Raw genomic sequence first — 15,639 nt, 5'->3', positions numbered from 1 at the left:
TGTGGCACCTCTGTTCAGAGAGAGCACTGTGCACTGAATGACAGTAGCAAGCGAGAGTCTGACCCAGGGGGGCTCTTCTTGGAAGGTGACTCGAGTGCAGGGCCGGATTTAGGTCTGATGAGGCCCTAAGGTACTGAAGGGAATGGGGCCCTCTAAAGGCCCAGCTGTCCTTTGTCAGAAACAATTTGTCGCTGTTTTTTTGTGTTGAATATATGCTATATGGTAATTCAGGGACCTAATAGGTATCTAAAGCCATTTGCACAAGTTGCCATGCAACCAGTCCATGCAGAATGTAGGCACCCTCTATATAGAAATGAGCAAACCAGTGATATTTTAGGGAGCAGACTAGCAGGCGGGGTCCATTACTTACATCATAGGAGCCTACACAACACAAAACACTGTTGCTGTATGCAGGTTTTATTTTATTTGTTTTTTATCTTATATTTTGGAATTTTTTTTTCCCTTTAGATTTTTTTGGGGGGTCCCCAAGAAAGTGGGGCCCTAATCTATAGCTAGTTTAGCTTATGCATAAATCTGGCACTGCTGAAAGTGTAAGAAGGGTCACAGAGTCTGCTTTTCCCCACTCTGCAGGTGGAAGCTGAGCGTCTTTTCAGCAACATTCAGGAAATCATTCAGCTGCACCGTGCTCTTTGGAGAAGCGTCATGGCTCCTGTTTTGGACAAGGCCAGGACCAGCCGGGCTCTGCTAGACCCCACGGACTTCTTCAAGGGCTTCAAGATGGTAGGTGTGCATGCAGTGAGTGTGCCTACATGCGGGTGGAGCCAGGAGAGGATGGTGCTTTGTTCCTGAGCAACAGCGGGAGACCATTCCAGTGTCCCAGAACTGCAGCAGCAGAGGAGCGTGAAAGGCCTCCTACCCCAGCTCTGAAGCATGTTCTGTTTTATTATACCAACATGTTGTAATGAAGGTTGAAATCTGGCTGTTGAAGGTGCCACAAGTGAGGCAAGTCGCCTGGCAGGGGGCACTGGGTGGCCGAGAAAGAGGGCCGGGAAATCTGGTGTTAGCTTGGGTTTTTTGTTTTTTTTAAATGATATTTATTAAAATTTCAAAGAATACAAGAATTACACAAAAACAAAAAATAAAAATACAAAAAAATACAAAATACAGCAAGAAGAATAAAAAAACCCTTATTAAGGTATAACAAAGAAATGAAAAATAAAAAGAAACATACAAAATAAAAACAGTTAAAAACACATTAATTTTCCATAGCATATCTTCCTTACACTTATTTCCCCGGACCTCCTCATACCTCCCTTTTTTGTATTCCAGTTCAGTTTGTTAGTTCAGCAAATCCTTACCATTAAACTTTTACCCATTTGTAAACCTTTTTTCATATCTCTTAAAGCATTACAGCTGGGAACCACTTAGTTTCTATCCAACATCCTTCTAAGATTCATTAATTTTACAATATTTCTGTAAATAGTCTTTAAATTTCTTCCAGTCTTCTTTCACCGACTCTTCTCTCTGGTCTTGGATTCTGCCAGTCATTTCTGCCAATTCCATGTAGTCAATCACCTTCATCTGCCATTCTTCCAGAGTGGGTAAATCTTGTGTCTTCCAATACTTTGCAATGAGTATTCTTGCTGCTGTTGTAGCATACATAAAAAAAGTTCTGTCCTTCTTTGACACCAATTGGCCGACAATGCCCAAAAGAAAGGCCTCTGGTTTCTTCAGGAAGGTATATTTAAATACCTTTTTCAATTCATTATATATCATTTCCCAGAAAGCCTTAATCTTTGGGCACGTCCACCAAAGGTGAAAGAATGTACCTTCAGTTTACATTTACCTTCTTTACATTTCCAGCATTTATTATCGGGCAAATGATAGATTTTTGCAAGCTTGACTGGGGTCATGTACCACCTGTATATCATTTTCATAATATTCTCTCTTAAGGCATTACATGCCGTAAACTTCATACCTGTGGTCCATAACTGTTCCCAGTCAGCCATCATTATGTTATGTCCAACATCTTGTGCCCATTTAATCATAGCAGATTTCACCGTTTCATCCTGAGTATTCCATTTCAACAGCAAGTTATACATTCTTGACAGATTCTTAGTTTTGGGTTCTAGCAGTTCTGTTTCTAATTTTGACTTTTCCACCTGGAAGCCAATTTTCTTATCCAAATTATATGCCTCCATTATCTGATAGTAATGAAGCCAATCTCTCACTTTGTTTTTTAGTTTTTCAAAACTCTGCAATCTCGATTTATCTCCTTCTTGTTCCAAAATTTCCCAATATGTCGGCCATTTGGCCTCCATATTGAGCCTTTTCAGAGCTTTTGCTTCCATTGGTGACAGCCACCTTGGGGTTTTATTTTCCAATAAGTCTTTATATCTTATCCAGACATTAAACAATGCTTTACTGACAATATGATTTTTGAATGCTTTGTGTGCTTTGACCTTATCATACCATAAATATGCATGCCATCCAAATACATTGTTAAAACCTTCTAAATCCAAAATGTCTGTGTTTTCAAGAAGTAGCCATTCTTTCAACCAGCAAAAAGCTGCTGATTCATAATAAAGTTTAAAGTCTGGCAGGGCAAATCCACCCCTTTCCTTTGCATCTGTTAGTATCTTAAATTTTATTCTGGGCTTCTTGCCCTGCCAGACAAATCTAGAAATATCTCTCTGCCACTTCTTAAAACAGTCCATCTTGTCCACGATTTGCAATGTCTGAAATAAAAACAACATTCTCGGCAATACATTCATTTTTATCACAGCAATGCGGCCCAACAATGAAAGTTTCAAATTTGAAAGTTTTGATCCAATAGTTGGACCCAAACCAGAGTGAGCAGCTTTTCCGGGACCAAATGCAACCCAGCAGACTCCTCATAAAAGGTGGTCTCTGCTGAGCTGGTAGCTGCAGTACCATCTCTGGCCATCAACAGGGGTGGTGCTGGAGAGCAGAATGGAAAAGGGAGTCTAGCTCCCAGAATCTGCGCTTTGGGACCACTGCACAGGACCAGTTGGGTTGCTCAGGTGGCCCTTGCTTTCCTCCACTGCTGCTGCCTCCCTGCACCCGTGTCTTTAGTCTGATCCTTTCCCCTTGCAGTTTGGCTCCCACTTCAAGCCTTACATCCGCTACTGCATGGAGGAGGAAGGCTGCATGGAGTACATGAGGAACTTGTTGCGGGACAACGAACTCTTTCGCATCTACGTCACGGTAAGAAGGCTGTGACCATCCTATGAATCCCACACCTGCCTCTGTCCTCAATATTGAGTCCTACATTCAGAAAAGCTGCAGGCACCCATCACCAGCAAGTCAAATGCTGGCTAGACAGAGGTGCCAATGCCCAATGCTCACCTCTCCTAGTCATGCAGGGCTGTTTAAGCCCCACACTTTAGGAGTGCTCTGTGGTTAGCTCAGTTGGTTAGAGCATGGTGCTGAAAGCACCAAGGTTGTGGGTTTGATCCCCGTACAGGCCAGCTGTATCTTCCTGCACTGCGGGGAGTTGGACAAAATGACCCTGGTGGTCCCTGCCAATGATACAATTCTATAATTAATCCTCTATTATTATTGCTCAGCTAAAAGAGGGGAACAATCTTAAAAGCAGTTTCAAAATGGCTCCGGAGGTTCTGGGGAAGCGGTGGGTTGGTAATGGCAGAGGTACTAGCCAATAGGTACCTTTGCTTTTCCTCGATTGGTCCAAACCAGGCAGACAGTCTGCAGAGCGGACTGTTGCTGTTTTTACAGAGTTTTGTATGGAGGCCGAGTCAGAGCTATTGAAAATAGAATAGGCCATTCTTTAGAATATGAGTCTGTCTTTCACCTAGGGCTCCTTTTGGAAACTGTCCATTCCTGGGCTGGTTGTGGCTTGCAGCATGGGCACCTTTTCAGGGCTGGCTTGTGTTCCTGATGGGAGTTACGCCCCTGGCTAGTAGTGATAGACTGGCTAGTGGCCTGTTTCTTGGCTCCAGGAACTGACGCTTCCCTTCTTCCACTTGCAGTGGGCCGAGAAGCACAAACAGTGTAACCGGCTCAAGCTGAGTGACATGCTAGTGAAGCCTCACCAACGCCTCACCAAATACCCTCTGCTGCTGAAGTCGGTGCTTAAGAAGACGGAAGACCCCCACACCCGAGAGGCCATCATCACCATGGTAAAGTGTTGCCAGTGCGCCCTGGTACACCTGCTAGCGTAGGTGATGGTGTGTTGGGAGACACAAGGAATTCAGCAAACGTTTGCACTCAAATCCATCTCAGGAAGGGCTGGGACTCCATTGGGATGGGGGAGAAACACAGTTCAGTTTGCATTTGAAGGCGAACCTACCTAACGCTGACAAAGTCTAGCCACGGTGGAACCTCCACCACCCGAAGCAGTCTACCGCTAAGGATTTGATTCCAGGGGAGGACTGCAGCATGAGAGGGCTGTTGCATTCACACCCTGGTTCTGGGGCTTCCTGGAGACATCTGGCCTGGGCCAGCCTCCCCAAACCGTGTGACTTCCAGATGTTGCTGGACACCCAGCATTCTCCATCAGTGCTGAACCGCTGGCTGCTGGAAGTTGTAGATCAGCACAGCTGGAAGGCACCCAGTTTGGGAGAGCCAAGTGCCGCCCTCGCCTTATTGCTGCCTCCCCCTGGGTATAACCTCTGGCGGGCTTCCCTCCTCCCAGATCAACTCGGTGGAGCGCTTCATCAACCACATCAACTCGCGCATGCGCCAGAGGCAGGAGCAGCAGCGCCTGGCCAGCATCTTGAGCCGCATCGATGCCTACGAGGTGGTGGAAGGAAGCACGGATGAAGTGGACAAGGTGGGTGGCGAGGCTGTGGCTGCAACGTGGGGGAGAAGGGTGGGCAAAGGGTGCCCGAGATGGCAGCCTGGGCTGGGTGGCTGGAGAGAGTGTCTCAGGCGCCTGAACTCTCTTGGCTTTAACCCCCTTTCTTCAGATCCTGAAGGAGTTCTTGCGCCTGGACCTGACAGCCCCCATTCCAGGGACCTCCGCCGAGGAGACCCGGCAGCTTCTGCTGGAGGGAAGCCTTAAAATGAAAGAAGGCAAAGACAGTAAGGTAAGCCTTGATGGGCAGGGGAAATGTTCTTCTTGTTGTTGTTACTATTGCAACTCAGACTCGGAGACCTCATGTGATTCAGCCCGGAATTTCTACCCCCAAAGCCAGAGGCTGAGACACTGCCTTTGCATGCAGAAAGCTAGGCAGAAAGGTCTTTTCCCTGACATGCTAGCTTTCCATGTGCAGAGAGGGTGGAGAGGAATTTTTTTTTTGGGGGTGGTGTTATGTTTCACTTGCAGACTAATGTGGTGCACATCATCCCTTGTCCTCTCTAGAAAGGGTCCCCATTCCTGCCCCCTTCTCTCTCCCCCACCCCTGCATCAAGCTCCACGCAGGATGCTCTGATCATTTGGGATCTTTTTCTTCTCCAGATGGATGTTTACTGCTTTCTCTTCACGGACCTCTTCCTCATCACCAAACCGGTGAAGAAGGCCGAACGCACAAAGGTCATCCGCCAGCCACTGCTGGTTGACAAGCTGGTGTGCCGTGCGCTCAAGGATCCTGGTGAGGGGTGTTTGTGAGCTGGGTAATTTTTCACAGACAACTGGTATGTGTCTGCACTGTAGGATTGACCCCTCGAGCTGTGCCACAGCCAAAGCCTCAATCCTGACCCCCCCCCGCAACTGCTTTTTGTAAACAAAGCACTCATCCACCTGTTATTTGTATACTGTGTTATACCCACGTAAAAACACATAATACATGATAAAAATAAAAACGACCCAATAATCCCCTCTCCCCAATACATTTTAAAAGGGCATTGGATGTCAATCAGCCAAAGGCCTGATTAAAGAGGAATGTTTTTGCCTGGCACCTAAAGGTGTATAATGAAGGTGCCAACCCAAACTTCCCTGCGGAGACCATTCCACAAACGGGAGTTTAGTGTGGATTTTTGTGGTGTGTTCTCCCTATCCATGCTATGTTCTCCCTATCCAGCCGGCAGCCCACAGTTTCTCAACAGTAAACTCAGATATTCCCAATCCGGGGAAAATCTGCGTGCATAAGTTGCCCTGTGATAAGGGCTGTGTGATCCTGGCCCTGCAGAATGTCGAAACCTGCTCCAAAGGAATCCAGATTTTGCTTCTGCAGTCGATGAAGATAAATCATAGAAAGGGAGGAGGGGATGGAATTCAAGCCTGATCTTGGGCGGCTGAACATCAGAAGAGCCTGCTGGATCAGGCCAATGGCCCATCTAGTCCAGCATCCTGTTCTCACAGTGGCCAAACAGATGCCTGTGTGAAACCAGCAAGCAGGATTCAAGCGCAGGAGCCCTCTCTTCTCTCCTGCGGTTTCCAGCAACTGGTATTCAGAAGCATTGCTTCCTGCAACTTTGTTGGCCGGGCGCAGCCATCGTGGCTATTAGCCTTCTTCATGAATTTGTCAACTCCTCTTTCAAAGCCGTCAACGCCGTTGGCCACCACTGCCTCCTGCAGGAGTGAGTCCCACAGGTTAACTATGCACTGCAGGAAAAATCTACTTCCGTTTGCCTGTCCTGAGCCTCCTAACATTCGGCTTCATTGGATATTCATGAGTTCTAGTGTTAGGAGGGAGGAACTGTGGAGAGTTATGCATTGCCTCTCCTGCAGTGGGCGGCCACCGACATGGGTGGCTTCAGAATGGATTTGGACAAATTCGTGGAGGATAAAGCTATATCAGTGACTACCAGCCAGGATGGCCATGCGCTGCCTCCATGGTCAGAGGCAGCAATGCTTCTGAACACCAGTTGCTGGAAACCACAGGAGGGGACAGTTCTCCCTTGGGTCCTCTTTGTGGGCTCCCCACTGGGCCACCTGCCACTGTGAGACTAGGATGCTGGACTAGGTGGGCCACTGGCCTGATCCTGTAGGCTCTTCGACCTGTCCTGAATCTCCCTTGTCTTCCTCATCAGGTTCCTTCCTGCTGATCTACTTGAACGAGTTCCGGAGCGCGGTGGGAGCCTACACCTTCCAGACCAGTGGGCAGTCTCTGTGCCGGAGCTGGATCGAGGCTGTCTGCAATGCCCAGGTGGGTGGGGTGGGAGCCAAGAGGATTTCCCCCGAAAGGTGGAGGTTGTGGGCGCTCTGTTGCCCCTGCAGACATTGCTGGACTACAACTCCCATCATCCTCAACCATCCTGGGTGGGTCCGATGGGAACGAGTCCAGCAATACTTGGAGGGCTGCACGTTCCCCATTCCTACCCAAGGAGGATCTCCTCCTCTCCTTTATTTAAGGTTTTTTAAGAGAGATCGGATGACCACCTGCCAGGGATTCTTGAGCAGTGCTTACTGCATTGCAGTGGGATGGATTGGATGAGCCTTGGGACCCCTTCGAACTCCACCATACTGTGATTCTATGAATAGATTTCTTTTGCTGCAGTTTATCCTCCCCACCCTCTTTCCCAACTGGGGAAGATGAATTCTTCGACTGGGAGGACATCTAGTCAAGCAACACTCCTGCCCTTTGCCTCCAGGAACTGGCATTGAGACTCCCACTGCCTGTAGACTTTGTTCAGCTGATATTTATTTTATCTTTTTGTTTTCATTTTTACTCATTTATTCTACTTGTTTCACAAAATGCATTTAAAGCGATGCCAGCCCCTGATGACAGTGCCCTGTGCCACTTTTTTAATAGTCCCTCATCCTTTTGATAATTTTTCCCCTCCAGTCATCTAGAACTCTGGGGGTCTCACTCGAGAACTTCTCCCCTTTGCTTGTCCGCTTTTGGGTGCGGATCTGTCTCCACCAAGGGTACTTGCTGGCTCTTTTAATTTTTTTACAAATTGTTTTTTTTTTTACGATTACAATCCACTCTTGATATACCCCAGCTACAGTGATTGACTTCAATTGGTATTAACACATTTAGTGATTTCTAAATTTGCAAGTGAAGTTCTCCTTTCTTCTTCCTGTGTGAGGTTTTAATTTTCATCAATTGTTCCCTTCATTTCTTTATAAATTTTATATCCGTAATAATTATTCCTGGTCTCCTTAGTACCGCCTTACCCATGCTTTGTTCAACAAAGCACAAATTGTCTCACAGAGGAGCAAAGAAGCCATGGCCTATACTTGCATAAAAACTGCACCTGCTGATTCATATGACTAGATGCATCTTGAGCAAATTGAGACAGTGAGTGCTTGGTGCGGAATGTGCTGTAACGACACCCCTCCGCTGTAGTCTCTGCTGGGTCTTTCTACTTATCCCATCCCTCCTGTACCTTCTTGCAGAACAAGTTGCAGCACCTCCGTCTGCAGGAGCACCAACGTAGTCAGCAGCAGCTGCAAAGCCTTGAGGAAGAAGAGGAGGAGGAGGAAGAAGAAGAGGAAGAAGATGAAGAGGACAGGGAGAGTGGCACCTCGGGAGCCAGCTCCCCCACCATCCTCCGCAAGAGCACCAACAGCTTGGACTCACAGCAGTGGTATGCTTGGGGCGGGGAGACAGCCAGGAGCAGAGGGGGCTTTCCAGGGGCCACATGCCAGTGCCGAGTGTGGCCGGAAGGAAAAGTGATGCTTATTGTGTAAAGAAGGTCATTTTCCAGCCATGCACTAACCAGAGGCTTCCCCTCTACACCCACCCACACCACAGTTTAAATCTGCCTGGATAGCTCAGCTGGTTAGAGCATGGTGCTGATAATGTCAAGGTTGTAGATTCGATCCCTGTATGGGACAGCTGCATATTCCTGCATTGCAGGGGGTTGGACTGGATGATCCTCAGGGTCCCTTTCATTGAGGTGTGTGAAGCAGGGTCCCTGAGAGCTGTGGCCTAGGGAGCAGGGATATTCTTTTGGGAGAATTCTGAGTGCCAGATACAGAGGGCCCCTGAGCCACAGGCTCTGTTATTGACATAAGGCAGTGGTTTTCAAGCAGTATGCCGTGGCAACCTGGGGTGCCTTGAATGATGGGTCAGAGGTGCCACGGGCAATGCTGGCCTCTGTCCCTCTTTCCTTCCTCCAATGCCCTCTCGCCTCTCTGCCTCCCAAAGGCTTGCACAACTATTTGTTTGTTGCAGCAGCCCTGGCTGCAAGTTCCCCAGGTGAATGGTGCCTCTGGGGCTGGCTTCCCAGGCCCCTGTTGGGCAGTGTCAGGAGGCACCTCCTCTTTAGCTCAGAGACCAGGGGTGACAGCAGTGGCTGCCCAGAGGACTCCCAAGGAGAGGGGAGAGGAGAGGAGGCTGAGGGAACACTCCACAAGGGAGGGCTGAGGGGCTGCTAGCTCTGCAGGCAAGGGGTTCTGGGCTTCTGAGCCCTGCAGGGGTGCTGCAGAGTGCAGGAGAACTGAATGCTACAAAACCCATGATAAGAACTGTGCCAAAAACAAGTTGTTTTTTAACATATAAAAAATAACTCTACTTGCTCACCTCTGAAGGAGGGTCCAGCTTATCCCCTCACACTTCTCCCCATACCTGGTGAACAGCTGAAGTGCACTTTCGGTCTCTTAATTCAGATATGAAGGAGCCAGCCTTACCTGTCAGAAGTTTTGGAAACATTCCGATTACAAAATATCCTCATTCATTCGCCACAAACCTCCAATAGGGGTAGCAAGAACCTCACATTCTCCCTCAGTCCCCAAAATGCCTGGTGGAGTAGAAGTAGTCCAGGAATTAGATTTATGGAAGCATATGTCCTCCAAGGGACGCGGGTGGCGCTGTGGGTTAAACCACAAAGCATAGGACTTGCCAATCAGAAGGTTGGCGGTTTGAATCCCCACAACGTGGTGAGCTCCTGTTGCTCAGTCTCAGCTCCTGCCAACCTAGCAGTTCGAAAGCACATCAAAGTGCAAGTAGATAAATAGGTACCGCTCTGACGGGAAGGTAAACGGCGTTTCCATGCGCTGCTCTGGTTTGCCAGAAGCAGCTTAGTCATGCTGGCCACCTGACCCGGAAGCTGTACGCCGGCTCCCTCGGCCAATAAAGTGAGATGAGCGCTGCAACCCCAGAGTCGGTCATGACTGGACTTAATGGTCAGGGGCCCCTTTACCTTTACCTATGACCTCCAAGGAAAAGGGTGGTCCACTGCGGAGGTGTTACCATAGGAAGGCCCTTGCCTCGTTCTTCCTAACATTTAGTCAAAGTCTCCTCTCTTGAAATTGAGCCTAAATGGATCTGAAAAGCTAACTGGCAACCGGCACCTTCCTGATGTCTCCCTGCCTCTTCTTTGCAGCCTCTCTGACGGCTCCACCGAGACCATCTCCGTGGTGGTGGTAGATGCCAGTGAGGGCCCCCCTTCCCCCGACTTCGAGGTGGGTCCCTTCAGCTCCCAGTCCGATGAAGCATCCATCAGCACCACAGCTTCCTCCACAACACCCACCATGGAACTGGGCGAGGCCCTCCCTGCCAGCACCGCCAACCACTGCCTCAAACCGGAGTCCGGGTCCTGCCGCTCAGCCTCCATCGACAGCGCCTATGGCACCCTGTCGCCCACCTCCTTCCAGGAATTAGCAGACCAACAGCAGCGGCAGCAGCAGCAGCGGCAACAGCAGGAGGAGACTGGGGGGTCTACAGAGCAGGAGGACGGCGCCCCCACCCCCTTGCAACGGACCGGCTCCCCGAAACTGCGGCGGCAGGTGCCAGTCCAGCTGCTGCCAGCCAAGACCAAGGTGCTCAAGTCCAAATCGGAGGCAAACCTCTTGCAGATGCTGCCAGCCTCCCTGCAGCTGGCCCAGAGCAAAAGCCTCTCTGAACTCTGCCCGGCCATGTTCCTGCTGGGCTCCCCGCGGACTAATGGGCCCCAGGGCCACAGACAGGGCAAAGCAGGGCGGGGGGCCGGCGGGGGTGGCAGCAGCAGCAGCAACAGCAGCACCTCAGAGCTGTCTGAGGTCGAGGAGGGGTCACCAGCCGGGCTCTGCGTTTCCCCAGAGTTGCCCGCCGCCTCTGCGGGGCTGCAAGCGCCTTGCTGGCTGGGCAGAGAGTGCCGGGGAGAGGAGCTGCCCACCGCCCGCCGGACTCTGTCGGACCCGCAGGCGAGCCAGCACCGCAAGCTGACGCTGGCGCAGCTCTACCGGATCCGAACCACACTGCTGCTCAACTCCACGCTCACTGCCTCGTGAGTGCTGCTGGGGAGACTGGGCTGGGCTGGGGGAATTATAGGTTACTGTAGTTAAACTACAGAACTCCCTTCCACAGGAGGCAGGGGTGGCCACCAATTTGGATGGCTTTAAAAGAGGATTGAATAAATTCGTGGAGGGGAAGGCTAGTGATGGCTGCTAGCCATGAGGGCTGTGCTCTCATACCCTCCAACATTTACCAGCAGAAAGTCGGGACGTGTGTCAGCTGGCTTGCTCAGGAGCATGGCACCAAACGAGGCGCATGTCAGCTGCCCACCTCCCCTACCTGGTAGCTGCTCTCTTCCCTCCTCACTCACTTCTTCCTCCCATGCTGCACCTCACACTGCCATAAAGGTGGCGGCAACTTTGGTGGAGGCAGAGAGGGACTGGCAAGAGCGTTGCGCGAGTCCGTCGCCTCCGCTCCAGTGCGGAAATGCCTTTCCCACGCACAAGGGTTCCACTTCCTGAAGGTTTCCCTGCTAAGTGCAAGCCCTGGCCCATCCTCCTCCCGTGTTTGGAGCGGAGAGATGGGACATTCCTGAATGAAAGCAGAAGCCAGGGTTTCTTCTGCAATTCCATGAATTTCCCGGGAAAACAGGGACACTTGACGGTTATGTGCTCTTCCTCCGGGGTCAGAGGCAGTGATGCTTCTGAATACCAGTTGCTGGAAGCTGCAGGAGGGGAGAATGTTGCTCTTGTGCTCAGGTCCTACTTAAGGGTTTCCCAATAAAGGCATCTGGTTGGCCCCTATGAGAACAGGATGCTGGACTGAATGGGCCTGATCCAGCAAGGCTCCTCTTATGTAGAGGTTTCAGCTCTCTTCCTGATCCTCTCACCCACTTTGTTCCGCTACCTCCACCTTCACACGCTCCTTTTGCAAGAACTTGCCGTATTTTTCGCTCTATAAGATGCACCCGACCATAAGACGCACCTAGTTTTTAGAGGAGGAAAACAAGAAAAAAAATATTCTGAATCAAATGTTGTTGAAGAGGCTTTGCGTGGCTATCCCTGAAGCCAAACAGCAAGAGGGATTGCTGCGCAGCAATCCCTCTTGCTGTTCTGGCTTCAGGGATTGCTGTGCAGCCTGCATTCACTCCAAGAGATGCACACACATTTCCCCTTACAGTGGTACCTCTGGTTACGTACTTGATTTGTTCCAGAGGTCTGCTCTTAACCTGAAACTGTTCTTAACCCAAAGCACCACTTTAGCTAATGCGGCCTCCCACTGCCGCTGCGCTGCCACCACGCGATTTCTGTTCTCAACCTGAAGCAAAGTTCTTAACCCGAGGTACTATTTCTGGGTTAGCGGAGTGTGTAACCTGAAGCGTATGTAACCTGAAGCGTATGTAACCCGAGGTACCACTGTACTTTTTAGGAGGGGAAAAGTGCGTCTTATAGAGCAAAAAATATGGTAGCTAACAGTAGAAACAGGGCTTGTTTTTCTAGTTGGAGCTCACCGGAGTTCAGCTCCAGCACCTCCCAGGCCATTGCCGTTCTAAGAGAAGAAGGGAGAAGTTCGTGGAGAGCTCCAGCATCTCTTTCCCCCCTAGAAAAATCGAACCATCTAAATAACCTGTTTTGTCTGATGGTCTGCTTGCTGCAGGGAAGTATGAAGACATCAGAGAAGCGCAAACCACAAGCGGGAGGTACCGTGCCCGGCGCCGGGAGTTCCACATCATCCTTAAGTTATGCAGCGTCATCAGCCTTCGGCACCGGATCCCCTTGCCCGCTCCTTGGGTGGTGGTGGTGCCCTGCTGACCCGGCAGGACACAGGCACGAGGGCGAGGGGCACCATCCTGCAAGCAGAGTCCGTGCCGCACAGGACGAGGCAGCTGCGTGCATCGATGTGTGTGTGTCCGGGGTCCATGCATATGTGGCAACTGTTGGGTTTGAGTGCGCGAGAGGCAGCCTGGCGGTGGAGACGAGAGACAGCCACACCTGCTGACGGCTCTTGGCAGATGCACGGACCTCCCAGGACCGCATTTCCTGCTTCCTTGCCCTCTCCTGCTTCACCCACATTCTGGGTGGGGGGGAGTAAGAGGCAGACGGAGTGTACTCCCTTTGACAAGGACCTTTGGGGTGGGGCAGTGGGGAGGGGTCTTTCCCAAACAATGCACTTAGGACTGTTATCTCGTACCATGCCCAGACGCCTGGGCATTAACACTATTGTGGGATGCTTCCAACCTAATGCCCTCCCTCTGTCCCACTAATTAACAGTTCTTCCGGTGCAAAACTCCTTGAAAGAGCAAGAGTTTATGCCTGCTGTGCTGGTACAGCCCTGCTGTTAGACGGCGGGGGGTATTGTCCCATTGCCCGTGCTGAAATAAGATTCGACTGCTAGCAGCCAACTGACTTTGTCTGGCCCTGGGGGTCAGATGGATCTCTGTCTCTCGCTTTGCTTCTGCCCCCTGTGGGCGCCCTTCCTTGCCTCTTGGTCTGGACGTGTGCAGAATGGCCAGATCAAGGAAGCAAACCCAGATGGCGAAGCTGGCTGGTCTTCCACTCTGTCGCCCTTTCCGTACTGCGGAGACCCCTGCAGCGAGGCCACGATCCCAGGTGCAGTTGTAGGGTGTGGGGAGGGGGTGCATTCTGTGTGGATCTGTCCTAATGAGAAGGTCCTCCTGCCTTGACAACATGGCTTGTCTGATGAGTGAAATGGCGTGCATGGCTGCTATCTTCTGCAAGGGCGCCCAGGATGCTTTTCCTGGTGAGGGCACATAAATGGTTGACGTTGCTCTCTGGTTGCGCCCAGGAAAGCCATCCACCAAGGGGGTCCTGCCAACCTGCTGGCGATAGCCCACATTGGTTCCAAGGCCCCATGTCCTGTGTATGCAGCAACATTTGCCCAGGCTTTGCACCCGAATGTCCTGATTCCACTGGGGGGGGGGGGAGCTGCCCAGCAGGGGAACAAAGAGGGAAGCAGAATGTCGGGAAGGAGCAGAGAAGTGGGAGGTCTGGGGGACGTGCTGGGAAATCCAGATTCTGGAGTAAGGGGGGAAAGTTGCTGGGGGAGGGCGAAGTGATGAGGAATGGCAGTGCAAAGTGGGCAGCTGAACGGGTGGAGAGGCCGAGCGGCCTATATAAACAGACGGCAGAGCCAGACCAGGCCAGGAAGTTGGGAATACGAGAGACTGGGGATGGAGCAGAAGATTCGGGGCCTGCACTGCTTGCCATTCTCAAAAGAGGCTGTGCTGTCTTTGCGGGGATGTTGGCTTAAGGACTGGAGACATAGGAGACCCCTGGGGAAATGATGAGGGCAGCAGACTGGGGTCCCACCACCCCTGCACTTTGCAACCTTCTCTCGTTTATTGGGAAACATGGAGGCGAAAGGACCCCTTCTCCCCCCCCAAGTGAATCCCCGCTGTGCTGAGCTCTCTTCCTTTGCCCTGGTGGCAAATTGGGGCACCTGCCCTGTCCTTCCCTTCCCTTCCTTTCACCTCCCTCTGGCAATAATAAGCCTGCAGGCCTCCCAGTTTGATGGGGACCCTGCTTGCTTTGCTCTCTATGGGGAAAACCCAAAGCACAGAGTGTCGTTCTCCTTTTCTGGGAGCAGGGGGTGGGGGTCTGTTGAGAGCTTCCTGCCCTTTATGCCCGTAATAAGTTGGCATTGGGTGCTACACTGTGTAGAGCAGAGACTGCAAGGGGGAACTGAGGGACACCCTCTTCTCCACCCCAGTCCATTTCCCTGTGCATGATTTAGCCGGCTGGTGTATTTTTTTTCTGTGTGTGCGTTTTCAAGTTGCCTATTTATTAAGCTTAACTATTTCCCTAGCACCCACCTCAACCCCCCCCCCCAAGCGAGGCCAGTTCCTTTTATACCACTTTATGTATTGACGGTCGTGACCCCACCCCTCCGCCCTTGTCCTTCCTGATATCGGGCAGATGTGTTGGTTTCGGCCATCCCTCTAATGCTAATGTCCCTTGCTCAGTGCCGTCAGTGTCACAGATAAACCATTAAACATAACCCAGATCTCTGACTTGGTGTTTTTCTGTTTTATGGGCGTGTGTGTTTGTGTGTGCAATGGAAGGTGGGGGTGGAGGAGAGAAATCTTCTGTGTGGAGTTATTATTGGTACTATTATTTATTAAATTTATATTCCACCCTTCATTGAAGAGCTGTTTGGCGGTGGGACGGACTCCCTGCTTGGGAAGGTTTTTCAGTAGAGGTTGGATGGCCACCTGTCATCAATGCTTTAATTGAGATTCCTGCATTGCAGGGGGTTGGACTAGATGGCCTTTGGGGGTCCCAACTCTATGCTTGGAACTTCATGGGGCAGTTTACAACATGGAGCACATACTAAAAAAAAGACAATAACTTCAAACAAAGGCCTATTTGAAGAAGAACATTTTTGCCCTGCGCCTAAAGATCCGTAAGGAAGGTGCCAGGCAGGCCTCCCTGGGGAGCGTATTCCACAAACAGGGAGTCACTGCAGAAAAGGCCCTGCTGTTGTGTTGCTACTCTGTCCTCACATGCATACCCTCCAACATTTCTCCAAAGAAAATTCCAGAATGATAATGTTACTATTTATACCCCACACATCTTACTGGGTTGCCCCAGCCACTCTGGGCAGCTTCCAACATTGTAGAGCAGTCTCA

At 50.7% G+C, this 15,639-nt stretch overlaps 1 protein-coding gene across 9 annotated transcripts in view; it reads left to right on the top strand.

The window, feature by feature from the left end:
* The window catches only part of PLEKHG5 (pleckstrin homology and RhoGEF domain containing G5), a gene marked incomplete at its 3' end in the record, with an annotated part of 101,105 nt that extends 86,084 nt beyond the window's left edge, over positions 1-15,021 (top strand). For 6 of the 9 annotated variants that reach the window (XM_081017137.1, XM_081017135.1, XM_081017139.1 and 3 more), the window contains 10 exons: positions 592-741; positions 3,079-3,189; positions 3,975-4,124; positions 4,640-4,777; positions 4,914-5,033; positions 5,405-5,537; positions 6,919-7,034; positions 8,231-8,421; positions 10,162-11,043; positions 12,648-15,021. In XM_081017137.1, the coding sequence (XP_080873263.1) occupies positions 592-741; positions 3,079-3,189; positions 3,975-4,124; positions 4,640-4,777; positions 4,914-5,033; positions 5,405-5,537; positions 6,919-7,034; positions 8,231-8,421; positions 10,162-11,043; positions 12,648-12,657 (2,001 nt within the window). Of the gene's footprint in view, positions 1-591; positions 742-3,078; positions 3,190-3,974; positions 4,125-4,639; positions 4,778-4,913; positions 5,034-5,404; positions 5,538-6,918; positions 7,035-8,230; positions 8,422-10,161; positions 11,048-12,647 lie in introns of those variants that run through there. The other 3 variants (XM_081017138.1, XM_081017136.1, XM_081017140.1) reach the window with 1 other exon arrangement.
* Between the last annotated feature and the right edge of the window lie 618 nt (positions 15,022-15,639).

This window comes from Podarcis pityusensis (assembly GCF_964106645.2).
Source record: "Podarcis pityusensis genome assembly, chromosome: 8".
NCBI classification, from domain to species: Eukaryota; Metazoa; Chordata; class Lepidosauria; order Squamata; family Lacertidae; genus Podarcis; species Podarcis pityusensis.
Note: the sequence above shows the minus strand (reverse complement) of the source record. Positions and strands in the feature narration are given on the sequence as shown.